Source organism: Cottoperca gobio, unplaced genomic scaffold (assembly GCF_900634415.1).
Source record: "Cottoperca gobio unplaced genomic scaffold, fCotGob3.1 fCotGob3_30arrow_ctg1, whole genome shotgun sequence".
Taxonomy (NCBI): Eukaryota; Metazoa; Chordata; class Actinopteri; order Perciformes; family Bovichtidae; genus Cottoperca; species Cottoperca gobio.
The window spans coordinates 750,001-762,500 of record NW_021166920.1 but is presented as its reverse complement, the minus strand read 5'-3'; the positions used below and the strand labels follow the sequence as shown (position 1 = coordinate 762,500).

Here is a 12,500-nt window from a genome sequence, read left to right as displayed (position 1 = left end):
ACGGGCCGGGGCGTGCGGCTGGACGACTACTCCCTGGAGAGGGTGGTGTCTGAGGAGGGGAGACACGGAGGGGGACGCAGACACAGGGACAGGAATCACCGGACCTCGCAGCGCTCCCTGACCAGATACACCGACGCTGACACGGGTGAGTCACTCATCGTGGACATTTATACTATACTACCTTTAATGCCTCATGTTTGAGAGCAGCAGCCTCTTTTGGCGTAGCTCTTGAACTTATTTAACACTTTAATCCATGACAAGATCCTTTAAAAATGTTGTTTCCATTCAATTGTCAAGAGATTTTGGAATATCGCAAAAAATAAATACGAATTAGATTTATTTGGTCTGGTTTGGAGCAAATAAACGCAGCTATACAAAGCGTAGTTTCTTCAGAAGTTGGCGGTATAGGCTTTGCTCTACGCATGGTGAACAGAATAGAGGAATTAGAAGTTGGGAACTGGAATCATAACAAGTGGCCTTGGCTATCTATCCCATCTACAAGAGAACAATTAAGAGAGGCCTTAAGGACTTTGTTTCAATTGGGAAAGTTAACATTTGCAATGCAGTATAGTTATATAGTATAGTATATTTTCAATTTCAATGATTCTAATGCATGGGAATCATTTTGGTAAAGGTAAAAACCACCTCAAGCAAGCGTAAAAACCTATTTTTTATCGAATTTTGTCATTTCCATACAGCTTTTTTAATGCGATTCTTCAAAATGCACAAAGAAATGTGTTAATGTAAACACGGCAAGAGTTATGTTTCTCACCGTGCACATAATTCTGAGGTTGTATTACTTTTTTTGTAAACTTTTCATGTTATCCTGATACTACTGTTAGCATTTTATCACACTAGCATTGGACATGCTAAATGGATTGGATGGATGGAATTAACACTCTAAGCATGCATACTCACATGCTAAACATTAGCATGTTGACATGCTAACTGCATGTATGTTAACAGGCTATGTTAGCTGAGGCTGACAAAGTACTACTTAGGTCGAGTTTGGTTGAGCCAAGTCTGAAAATGTCAAGCTTCGACTTTGAGGTGTCCTACAATGGCCACCGTACAATACAATATGGCCGCTCCTTTAGCGGCATACGTTGCTGTCTTCCAAAATGCTTATTGATACTAACACTGGGGTTGTAAAAGTCAAAGATTATTCAAATTCTGCACATAGTGGCTTTAAGGTTTTATTAAAAGACAATATTTTTGTGCAAGCCTTTTAGCTGTTTCAGGAAAAGTCCTTCTAACGTTTTCCTATGAGTCTTGTTTGCCAGAGCAGTCAGTGCAAGTTACTTTCAGTATCCCAATTAGTAACTATCCATCGACTACCGCTTATCCGGGGTCGGGTCGGGTCCAGCAGCTCCAGTAAGGAACCCCAGACTTGCCTTCTCTGGGCCACATCCTCCAGCTCCGACTGGGGGATCCTGAGGCGTTCCCAGTGAGGAGATATAATCTCTCCACCGAGTCCTGGGTCTTCCCCGGGGTCTCCTCCCAGCTGGACGTGCCTGGAACACCTCCCTAGGGAGGCGCCCAGGTGGCACCCTTACTAGATGCTGAACCACCTCAACTGGTTGGTACTACCAATTAGTAACTAGACAAAACATTTGACTGATGAGAAATGTCCTTCTGTTGAACAATAATGGAAACACTAGAGTTTGACATCATAGCCATCATTTTGGATTTCATTTCATTAGACATCAAGCGATGATGTAACATCGGTGTTCTTGCCGTACGCAGTAATGCTTTGCAGTCAAGGGCAGCTCAGTAGCAGTTGTTGAGGCAATTAAGAGCAATCTGTGCATTCATTGAGCTACGAGAGCAGAGTTGTCAACACATTCACTATATTTATGCAAGTCAAGTCTTGGCACAAAGAAGTCCTTGAAAAGAACATTGCCCACTTCATCACTAATTGCGAGTGCAAATTGCATGCTTCAGCTGTGGAACTAATGCAACAACGCTGCCGCAGTTAAACTCTAAGTCCTCTTTATAATTGGAGCGCTCTCTAATCTGATGGGGAGGACTCTGCTTTGCTTCCCAGACTCGGTAGTGATGGTGATGTTTTATATGAATTGTCTTTGCTACATTTGACTGCACATGTGTAGTTGATTTTTGCATGACATTTTCATTTTAGTTTATAGGTTCTATAGGCTATACGGCATTCAGAGCATTAATATAGCAGCAATCAACTATTTGCCATGTAAAGATATAGTGGAGTAATGGCGTCCTGAGCAGCGGATGAAGTCTAACTCCCTCTGTGTTTGTTGTAATCTGAGTTTCTCTGTGTTTTGTTTACACAGCCTTGCGGATCATATTAGCCCCATTCCCACTGGACAAAAGTTTAGTGGCAGAGGTTACAATCGGCATTCATTCCCGGGACAAATGACTCGGCTGTAGTCACAGTATTTATCGGCTTCAGCTCCGATCAGCAGTGATAAAAACATGACACCAGGGCGGACACACATCCGGCACAATGCTATGTGTCGCACGTTGAAGGGATTATATAATATTTTAGCAGGTTTTCCCGCATTTAAAAATAAACTAGCATATACACACAAATTTTTTTGGAAAAAGGGTACTAGTCTTACTTTGTACGTCCTCACTCGGGTAGCTCATCTCTTGACAAAAATAACGAGTAGCCTTGTTTTCACAAATGTAAACTGAGACATCTTCCTGCTAGGTCTGGGCACAGACCTCAGCACCACCACGCAGTCGGGCGACCTTCCTCCAAAGGAGCGCGAGAGGGACCGCGGCCGGACCAAGGACCGTCGTCACCACCATCACCACCATCACCATCACAGCTCCATGGACAAGGAGCACTACGGCCCTGAAAGACACGACTACCCCCACAGGCATCCCCACGACCGCCAATGGTCTCGCTCACCCAGCGAGGGGCCTGATGGACGAGGACACAGACAGGTGGGCTCCAAAGATACCGAGATTAATGCCACGATTAGGGACACCTTTTCAATACTGTCAAATACTGTCTTCCCTGTTCTTTCTTCTTAATTTCTATATTTGTAGAGTACCTTTTATGAAGTGTTTTACTCTATACAGGTTGGATGAGGATGTTCTATACTGTCATTTTGGATACTTCAGTGCTGACAGCGATACTTTACATCATACCTAGTTTATACTCAATCCTGTAGTTACAGTAGGGTAGGCTTCCTTAAGCTAAGTTTACACTACACGACTATCAAAGTCGTCAGATTGCTGTAATGTTCAAATTAAACAACTTGCAGTCTTGTAATCGGGAGTCTTGAAGTCGTTGTGGTTTTCACACAACATGACTGATCGGCGACAGGGTTCACACTACAAGATCTTTCCCCTGAAGGAGTTCCTGATGAGTATTTCTACTCTCCAAACTAACATTTCTTTAGCTCCCTGACAGACTCCCAGATAGGTCTCAATGTTAAGCCTGCTAGAAATCTGCGTCTGCAATCTGTAGTGTAGAGTCGTGTAGTGTGAACTAGACATTAGATATTATCCAGAATACTTCTCGATATTTTTCTTGCAACTCAAATGCAAGAACAAGCTATTTTTGTTGTACAGTACATCGACATTTTTAATGTTTGAATCCCAGTATACCTGTTGCTAGGAGCTGAGCAAAGAGGTAAATCTTTCATTATTCATGAAGTGATTCTTAACCCTTGCCTTTTGCATCCACAACAACTCTTCTTTTATCCAGTAAGAGTTCACAAAGAGTCATACACCTACTTATGGATATCAATCTCTCTTTTTTGTGTTATGCTTTTTTCTTTATCACTGTTTCTCTCTCTGTCCATTTTTCTTCAATGTGATGTGTGGCTTCTTGGTGTGAATTTTTTGCCTCATCACTATGTTTTTGAATGATTTTCAATGGTGTTTATCTCTTCTCTATCTATCTATCTATCTATCTATCTATCTATCTATCTATCTACCACCACTCTGCTCTATTCTGGTCTCTGTTGTTGTTGTTGTGGTGCGTTTTGATTTTCCTTGTTTACATTTTGCTGTAGGGCAGTAGTTCGGTGAGTGGCAGCCCGGTCCCCTCTACCTCGGGGACCAGCACTCCGCGGAGAGGCCGTCGCCAGCTGCCCCAGACTCCTGCTGTCCCCCGTCCACATGTCACCTACTCCCCCGCTGTCCGCAAGCCCAGCTACGGTCCCCCGGGACCGGGCCGACTGCGCTCGCCCTCCCCCCGACACTTCTCCCCACCAGACCACGACAGAGGCTATCTCCACCGACCCCCATCACGCCAGGCTTCTCCCCATCACGGGGGATCCTCGTCCCGACACGGTTCACCGCGCTCCCCTAGGCACCAGTCCCCGCGCTCGCCTCTCCACGGCTCACCCAGGTCCCCTCACCGAGGCCGTTGGAGCGGGGCTCCACCTGGGGACAGCCTGGAGGGGGATGGGCCCTTCTACGAGCGTGACTACGAGTACGAGCGGCATCATGAGCCCCCTGCCTACGAGCAAAGCCTCTCCCATGGCAACCCACACCCACATGGGGGAAATCCTCACCCACACCCACGCTCACCTAGGACTGCCCACCACGGGCCCCCTCCACCCCCTCACCCGCAACCACGTAGGGTGCCCAACGGCTACCGCTCATCCTCACCTTCCCCACATCGCCGGGGGCCACCTGGGGTGCCCCCCCATCCACACCACCGGCCCCCCCATACCCGAGGGCCTCGCAAGGGCCTGCATGAACCTTATAGTGAGACGGATGAGGATGACTGGTGCTAGCAACCACAGGGAGCGAGGGATATGGGCATGAGAGGAGAAGAATAGCAGCCTCCGGTGCTCTGGCCTTGGATATGTAGACTTTTAATAAAGCAGAGGTGGCGAAATTGTTGAGAGGGTAGGACACCCTCCAAACCCTCTACCTTCACCCCTCGGACTGAGAGGAAAGGGCAGAGGGGAGGGGGTGTAGGGTACTGCAAATAGCCTTTTACAGATTTTGTGTAAGACTCAAATCGGTGACAGAGCAGCACATGGATAAAATGAAAAAGAGACAGCCAAGACCAACGCAAGGCCCGGGCACAGTTTACCTTTGCCTCTCTCAATCTCAGAACTACACTTCCCAGAATTCTATGCTTGACCAGCAAGGCCAGGCTGCAGAAGAAAGACAGAGGGAACAAAAAAGCGAGGGAAGAGCATGTAAAAAATGGCCAGGGATGCTCGCGGTTTACGAGGCCTAAAAGCACTTCTCCTAGACTGTCGCGTGATTGGTTAGTTTCGTCAGATGTGTGCTCTCTGTCGCTGGCCAATCTGCTAATGTAAAAGCCTGAAAATTAGCTGGAGTCCACTGCTTTGACTCCTCGAAAAGATATGTTTAAAGAAAAATTAATTAACAAAAAGCCAGGACCCCCTAACCCTTACATGCCAAGCTATGCCTCCAGAAAATCAAACTTGAACAATGAAGAACAAAATGAAACTTTACATGACAAACAATGAAAAGAAAAAAAGGGAGAACAACCACTTTATCTTTAACCTTTTTCCTTTCCAAGGGACAGAACCAGGAAGCTCCGCCTATACTGCAAAAACCAGCCAATCACAGCGCGCTGGCTGATATTTGATGAGTTTTATCATCTCTGTTTACTGTTAAAGACTCACTTAATGCTGACGGAACTGGTGTGGCATCACTTCCTGTCCGCCGGTGGTGGTAGTGGAGGGGGGCGGGGCATGTGTGGGCTCACTTCCTGTTCGAGTGCGCTACGGGGGGGTGGGCTCAGATAACTTAAGAAGCGAGTCGGACACTTCGTCAAGCCCCTTCCTCCTCGGTTACTCGACCCGGCGCAAGGCGAGGGATGACCTGACAGGAAATTACATCGCATGATTGAATGGGGCGGAGGAGAGGAAAGGAGGGACGGGGAAAAAGACTAATTTCTTCAGTATTTCTTCTATCGATTACTTCTCCTTCTTGTTCTTCTTCGGACATTGGAGCTTGGTTCTTCTGTTGCATTCGCTCAGCCTCCTTTGATCTTTTTCGGAGTCCAAAATTTGATGGAAACCTGCATGACTGATTAAATACATACTAGAGAGGAAATCTAATTGGTGTGGGTGGGACCTGGGGGCTTTATAGGAAACTTTGCATTTAGGTTTACAAAAGAAGTTCTCTTCTTTCAGACACTCTCTCTCTCTCTCACATCTCAAATGTGATTTTAGTTTACTTTTTATCTGAAATGGCTATTTTGTTCGTCTCAGTTTTCTGACGATACGGTTCAAAATCTACGTTTCTACTACCTGAAGGATCACATTCCTGTTGTGCTTGAGAAACAAGAGGGAGAAAGAGCAGAGAGAAGCGGACTTCTACCACACTTGATTTATTATTGTTAATGATGATAGACTTATGAATAATGATATCAATGTCAATGCAAAATGACGATGACAATGATGATGATGCTGATGATTGATTGATGATTGATTGATGAAACTGTTGCTGTAGATTTGTTGTCATGTTATTTGGAGTTTAAGTATGCTATGTCCATCTTGTTTACATCTGTTATGTTTTTATCCCCCCGTTCAATGACGTTTACCGGGTTCCTGATGCCTTCCTGCAACGTTTTGGGGGAATGATGGCTTGGGAACATTCACTTAGCAGCGTTGCGTGTTGTAACGCAACTCTTAAGATATAATCTCTCTTCAGAGTGGTGGAGGTAGAGGTCAGGGGAGCTTCACTTTCTGACTTGCAATGATTTGTGGGGTCAGTACTCTTGTCAAGCCAACCCAAAGATCAAGAATTCATGTTCAGAGGGAGGGTTAGACCCGATCATTGAGAATGTGGAAGAGTCTGCATTTTACTCTGAAGAGGTTTCAGACCAGCCTGTTTTACTGAGGCTAAAGTTCTACCAAGGTTGAATTCTTCCACTAGCAGCCAAAAAAACTAGGAATCTCAATCTGTTCCCTCTGTCAGGCTCTGAAATTTTGTAGTACGATCGGTTGCCGGCAGTGACAGCACAGTGTTGGTGGTAGTGTTGGTGTCAGTATTAGGTGATGTTGTTCTCTATTTTTGCCATCAGGGGGCAGTTATCAGCGCACATTATCCGCCCTGCCTTCCCCCTCTACAGGACAGCCTCCAGGCCACATCCTGTTTTCTAGACCTGGAGTGAAAACCTCCACTTATACCTGTCTCTTATATCTTTGTAAGATATATAGATGAAGTCCAGTCCTAGTCAGGAAACATGGATGTAGCCTGAGAGACGCCATATCTGTCCGTTTGTCGGCCCGTCCTTCTGTCTGCCTGTCTGTGCCAATGCTGACGACCCCCCCACCCCCCCAACCCCCCTTCCAACCCCTTCTCTCAGGTCTGGATAACCAGAGAACAGTCACCAAAATCACCAATCCAATCATATGAGGTTGTAGCAAAGCTGGAACCTCCTCTGCCAAAACCCACTTCAGTGTCCACCAACCTCTTTTACCTCATCTACCTTTTTCTTTTTCTGTCCATTTGCTTTGACATCTGTTCCTTCAGCTTGCCAGAGAGCGACACTAAAGGCATTACAGGACAGAAACACTTAGGACTAATCATTTCATTCTTATTGTTATGACGGACAACAATTATTGAATATTCAATAAGTCTAAGACAAGATGATAAAGTATAGATCAATATAGATGATAAACGACATATAAATCTAGATATAATACAGTAGATGTAGTTATAGATAACAGAGTAAATTAGAGTTTCAGATATTTATTTGTTTTGCATACCGTTCATGCTCATGACACGGTTGGCGATCTAGCTACTCTTGAAACCTCGCACTGTTTTCTTCGCAGTTGCATAAGCCAGAAAACAAACCCCAGTCCACGTGTTTTGACTCTATGCAGACCTCATAAGCATCCTCATCGTATTATTTTGGAAGAGAATCTACAACGCTGTGGTACTGTAAAACGGAGAAATTAAACGAATTGTAAAGATCGACACTGCATTTGCACACGTCTCTTGACATCACACACAGTGAAACCCCTTTCTTTCATGACGCTTGTCCCCTATTCCCTCCCCAACTTTCTCCCTCCCGAGATGTGTTGCCTCCAGGCCTAGTAGTTGAGCAAAGCGTAGTGAATATGGGGATAGGGGGGTTTTGTTTTTGTTGATTGTTTATTTGATTGGCGGGAGTCGAGGGGCGCAAATCCGAAACCCCTCTGCCGACATCTCCCATCAAGTGAGGTTACGGCAGGTGGGGACGTTTCCTCAAAACCCCCTACAGAGCCACAGTGCCTTCTGTATCAGAGTCACATTTGTCACCCCCCATTCTCCTCGACCTTAGCTGCTCCTGTCCGTCCCCCTACCCTCTATAGTAGTTGAGATCAACCACACTACGCCTTAAAAGTCAAGTCCAACCGACTCCCATGCTAGTATAGAAACAGGGAGAGCGGTGATTTTGAGACTGGGCCACGGTGAGGAAATAGCCAAGATGCTAGACTTGAAGTAGGGAAATCAATATCACATCCAGTGTGGGCTAAAAATCCCATTCAAACACAAACTGATTTTTTGTAGTTGCTAAAAATCAAAAGAGATCGAAACAGTTTAAATCAGAGCCTCATTGTTAATATACCGATGCTGTTAGCAAGCTAGCCCTCTTGGCTTCACCTCCCTGTTAGGCGTGGCATTTTTTGTCCATCCCAGAAATGTCGTGGGTCCAGTTTTGGTGTAGTGAGAGGTTTACAGAGGTGCAAAGCGGTTTCCTTACTTCTCAGGTCCCTCTAGATTTAGGTAGATAGATAGTTAGACAACGTAGGGAAAAGTCAGCGACAAAACAAGCAGGCCTCGGTTTGAGTTATTGTATGGTTTTACCTGGCATGGCGTCAGACGTTGTAATGTTGCCCCTTCCCCCCCTCTTCTCTCCTTTCACTGACATACATTACACACTCTGACCCCTCATCGGCAGCCTGCCAAGCGTGTTGACAGACAGGCAGGAAAAAACCACCTCCATTTTGGCTCCTCGACACCACTCGCCTGTCCACAATTGTAACAGCGGATCCAAAATGGCCGACACACAACACTGCCCTTGTGTGAAAGCATGTTGTGTGTGTGCTTTTCCGGGAACAAATCCCATTCTTCGGAGAAAAAAAAAGTGAACATCTGATCCTTCTTTCGTTGTTTTTGTTGGGGGGGATTGCAAAGTTTTCGCTAAGTCATCGCTTCTACCCCACATCTGCTGTCTGTGTCTTCACCTCCGGCTTCTGTCAATCATTTTTCTTTCTTCTTCGTTATGGGACGAAGGAAAAACTAACAAACGCACCAAACCATCCACTCAGTCGGCTGTGAAATTGTGTCAGTGGGTCAGTCGTGAGGCAACGCGTCGACAAAAACACGAATAAGGGCTCTCTTTAAAAAAAAAAAAAACTACACAGTGGGTTTTAATGTACAGTAGTGCTGCCAAAAGTTGTGCTTATGTAGCTGAAGCCACGCCGTGGTCTCCCCTTTGTACAGCACTAGATGTGTGCATGCGTGTGTGTGTGTGTGTGTGCGTGTGTGTGTGTGTAGGGGGTCAAGAGCGAGGCGGGGAGGGGCGGGAGGGTCCAAAGGCAATGAGAGAGAATTTCAACAATATAGGGGTCCTGTTTGGGGGGGAGGTTTTCGGGAGGGGGGGACCAGCAGCAGCAGAAGTCGTAGTGATGTTAACACACAATTTCACAATGGCACTGGAACACTTTTCGGGCTCATCCTCATACTCAGAAGCCATTTTGTCACCGTCACTCTGTCCCACTGTGAGGGGGGCGGGGCCACTGCTGCGACAGGGAGACATGTACTGTGTATGTATTCGTGTTGGTGTCTGTGAGAGTGTGTAAGAGTGTAAGCAGTTGTGTGGTGCATGAATGTGTTTAGGGCTGAAACTGATTATTTACATTGTTGAATGAGTAAATAATAATACTTTCTAAGGTGTTTTTGGACTGCGGGTGCGAATTAGATGTTGAGTTTAACCCTGCACATTTGGAAATGTGCTTTCAAAATGCCATTAATATGAGATACATTCAGGGAACATAAGACAGAATTGAATTTTTCCTGAAGGAAAGTTTTGTACCCAAAGGGTCAATATATATAGTGTTTCTTGGAATGTCAAATGAAATTAAAAGCTAGTAAAAATGTTTGCGTAAATGAAAGTACAGGGTATAGTTTACTATATTCTATTATATATATACTATAAGTTACAGGCAATGAAGATTCTGCACAGAAAAGTGTGTATGTCACTATATTACTAAGAAAATGATTGCACATTAATGAACACTGATGTGCAATGTTTGTATATAAACAGATAAATAATAAGTTAATGATATCAAACTAAAAGTAGTAAATCATCTTCAGAGAATATTTGCCTATTAATATTATTTTCTGTGGGTTGATTTATAAATGATTAATAAATTAAATAATCAATCAGCTAATCATTTCAGCACTAAGTGTGTATGTATGTATGTATGTATGTGTGTGTGTGTGTGTGTGTGTGTGTGTGTGTGTGTGTGTGTGTGTGTGTGTGTGTGTCCTGACAACATCAGCTACAGTAGGTCACCCTCAGTGCCTTACACTGTACAGGACATGATGATTTCTCCCTCTGAGACAATCGCAGCACGCACGTGAGATTTTAATGTCCTCGTCTTCACCTTCATCTCCCTCCCTCCCTCCCTCCCGCACTCCTCATTTCCCTCTGGGATCATCAAGTCAAGCCTGGACGGGTGGAGGGTGGAGGGGGTCAGTAGATAATCATGTCATTGCATCTCATCCATTCTCTCCCGTACCATCTATTGTATACTTTGGCTCAGTAATACTTGTGTATATAATCCATAAACTTTCTGAAAAACTCATTGTGTTCATTTCTCTCTGTTTCGTTATTCTTTCTCAACTTACTTCATCTCTCCTTCCTCGTGTAATACCATTCATAAACACAAGGTGGCGAGATTGAGCTTCCACCGTTCTCACTCATTCTGAAAGGTGTGTGTGTGTGAGTGTGTGTGTGTGTGTGTGTGTGTGTTAATGTGTGTGTGTGTGCAGTGTAGGTGGAATGAATTCATGGTTGCCTGTGTGGGTATGTTTCGTCTGTCTGCAGTCTGTGCGTCTCTGTGTACGTCTTCAGTTCTTTATGGAGTCCAGCAGGTATTAGAGGTGGATCTGATTATTTCTGCAATGAATTATTGTTTGTTCTACAGGAACAGAGCGTACAAATGACAGCTCATTGCATAAAATAGGCCTACAGCATGTTTAAAGCTGCACTAAATATTAAAAGAATACAGATATATGCTGCCTTGTTGAAGATGGCGATGGCCATAGAAATTCCTTTTTTTCGGTGGATATATTGTAATTTTAGTCGTATAGTTCAAGTCTTTCTTTGAAATTCCATGTCTGAGGAAAATGTTGACATTCCCAACGGCCTCATCTTTTTCCTCTGAGCCCTGCATTACGTTTCCCGCTCACTAGCTTGCTAAATGGTTAGCCTCGGTAGCTTCTAGACACCGACAGTAACGCCAATATTCTCAACCACTTGAACGGCAAACATATCGTGAACATGATGTTCCACGTTGTAAACACGACGAGCTCACAAGTTCCGTTTGAAGGCATAAATATTATCACCTTTCAAGCCAACAGTTAGCGACTGCCGCAGACGCAGAGCAACATTAGCATTGATTTGGAGTCGCGTTTGTGTCCACCAGATGAGCTAAAGATCATTACTCACGCTCTGTTTGCGCCGACTCCTCAGAGAATATCTGGTTCTTCGATGTTTAACACTTTGTTGTTAACTTTGTTTGCGTTTGGTGCGACTGAAACAACTTCTGATGTAGCATCAAGATGTTTGAGAAGAGCATCGACGGTACTAATGCGCTCAATGTGATAACTGACTGATACTCACATGGAATAACGCAGATTCTGTGCCAAACTAAAAGCTGGGAATAGTTTGACTTCAGTATACAGATTCCTGTGACATGTTGAAAATGTCATCCGGCTTGAAGTTCATAAACATGCCAGAAAAATGTAATTATTGTGGCGAGCCGCACTTCGCCGCTCCTCCGCGTGGATTTGTGTGCCACTATACTGACAACTTATTTGTCTTTGTACAAGTTATCAAACGTTCCCCCTGATACCTGCGCAGTGCCTCTCTGTGCGGACTTACAGTAAATTGATTCCTCGGAGACATGGCTGAAGTGTCTCCTACTGTCGCCATAGCAACCCCAGGTCCCTCTCTGTTTCCATCCATCTCTCTCTTCTTCCATTTCTTTCCATCGCCATCAACCCGGTGGAGACGAGTTGCTTCCAGAAGATCTGTCCTCACCTCTTGACTTCAGCGTCCCGGACGCTGGAGGCCGACCTCTCCCAAAACATCTTGGGGTGCCATAAGATCAGGAAAACAAATGTTTTAACCCTTTGTAGCACAGATTTGATTATTCGTCCATCAAACACATTCATTCCTATGTTTTTGTGATTAAATATTAGGGTCCTTAAAACAAACTTTACTTTATTCATTTGGCGTGTGTACTTGTTTGGTTAAGGTTTGCACGAGCTAAATTATTGATTATTTTTGATAG

The 12,500-nt window shown here is 44.7% G+C and overlaps 1 protein-coding gene across 1 annotated transcript in view; it reads left to right on the top strand.

Annotated features, from left to right (window-relative positions):
* The window catches only part of cacna1ab (calcium channel, voltage-dependent, P/Q type, alpha 1A subunit, b), a 98,866-nt gene extending 89,504 nt beyond the window's left edge, over window positions 1-9,362 (top strand). Inside the window, exons 47-49 of the mRNA XM_029427294.1 lie at window positions 1-145; window positions 2,687-2,925; window positions 4,005-9,362. The exon at window positions 1-145 is cut by the window's left edge and continues 57 nt beyond it. Of these exons, the coding sequence (XP_029283154.1) occupies window positions 1-145; window positions 2,687-2,925; window positions 4,005-4,733 (1,113 nt within the window). The 3' untranslated portion in view covers window positions 4,734-9,362. The remainder of the gene's footprint in view (window positions 146-2,686; window positions 2,926-4,004) is intronic.
* Window positions 9,363-12,500: the final 3,138 nt, after the last annotated feature.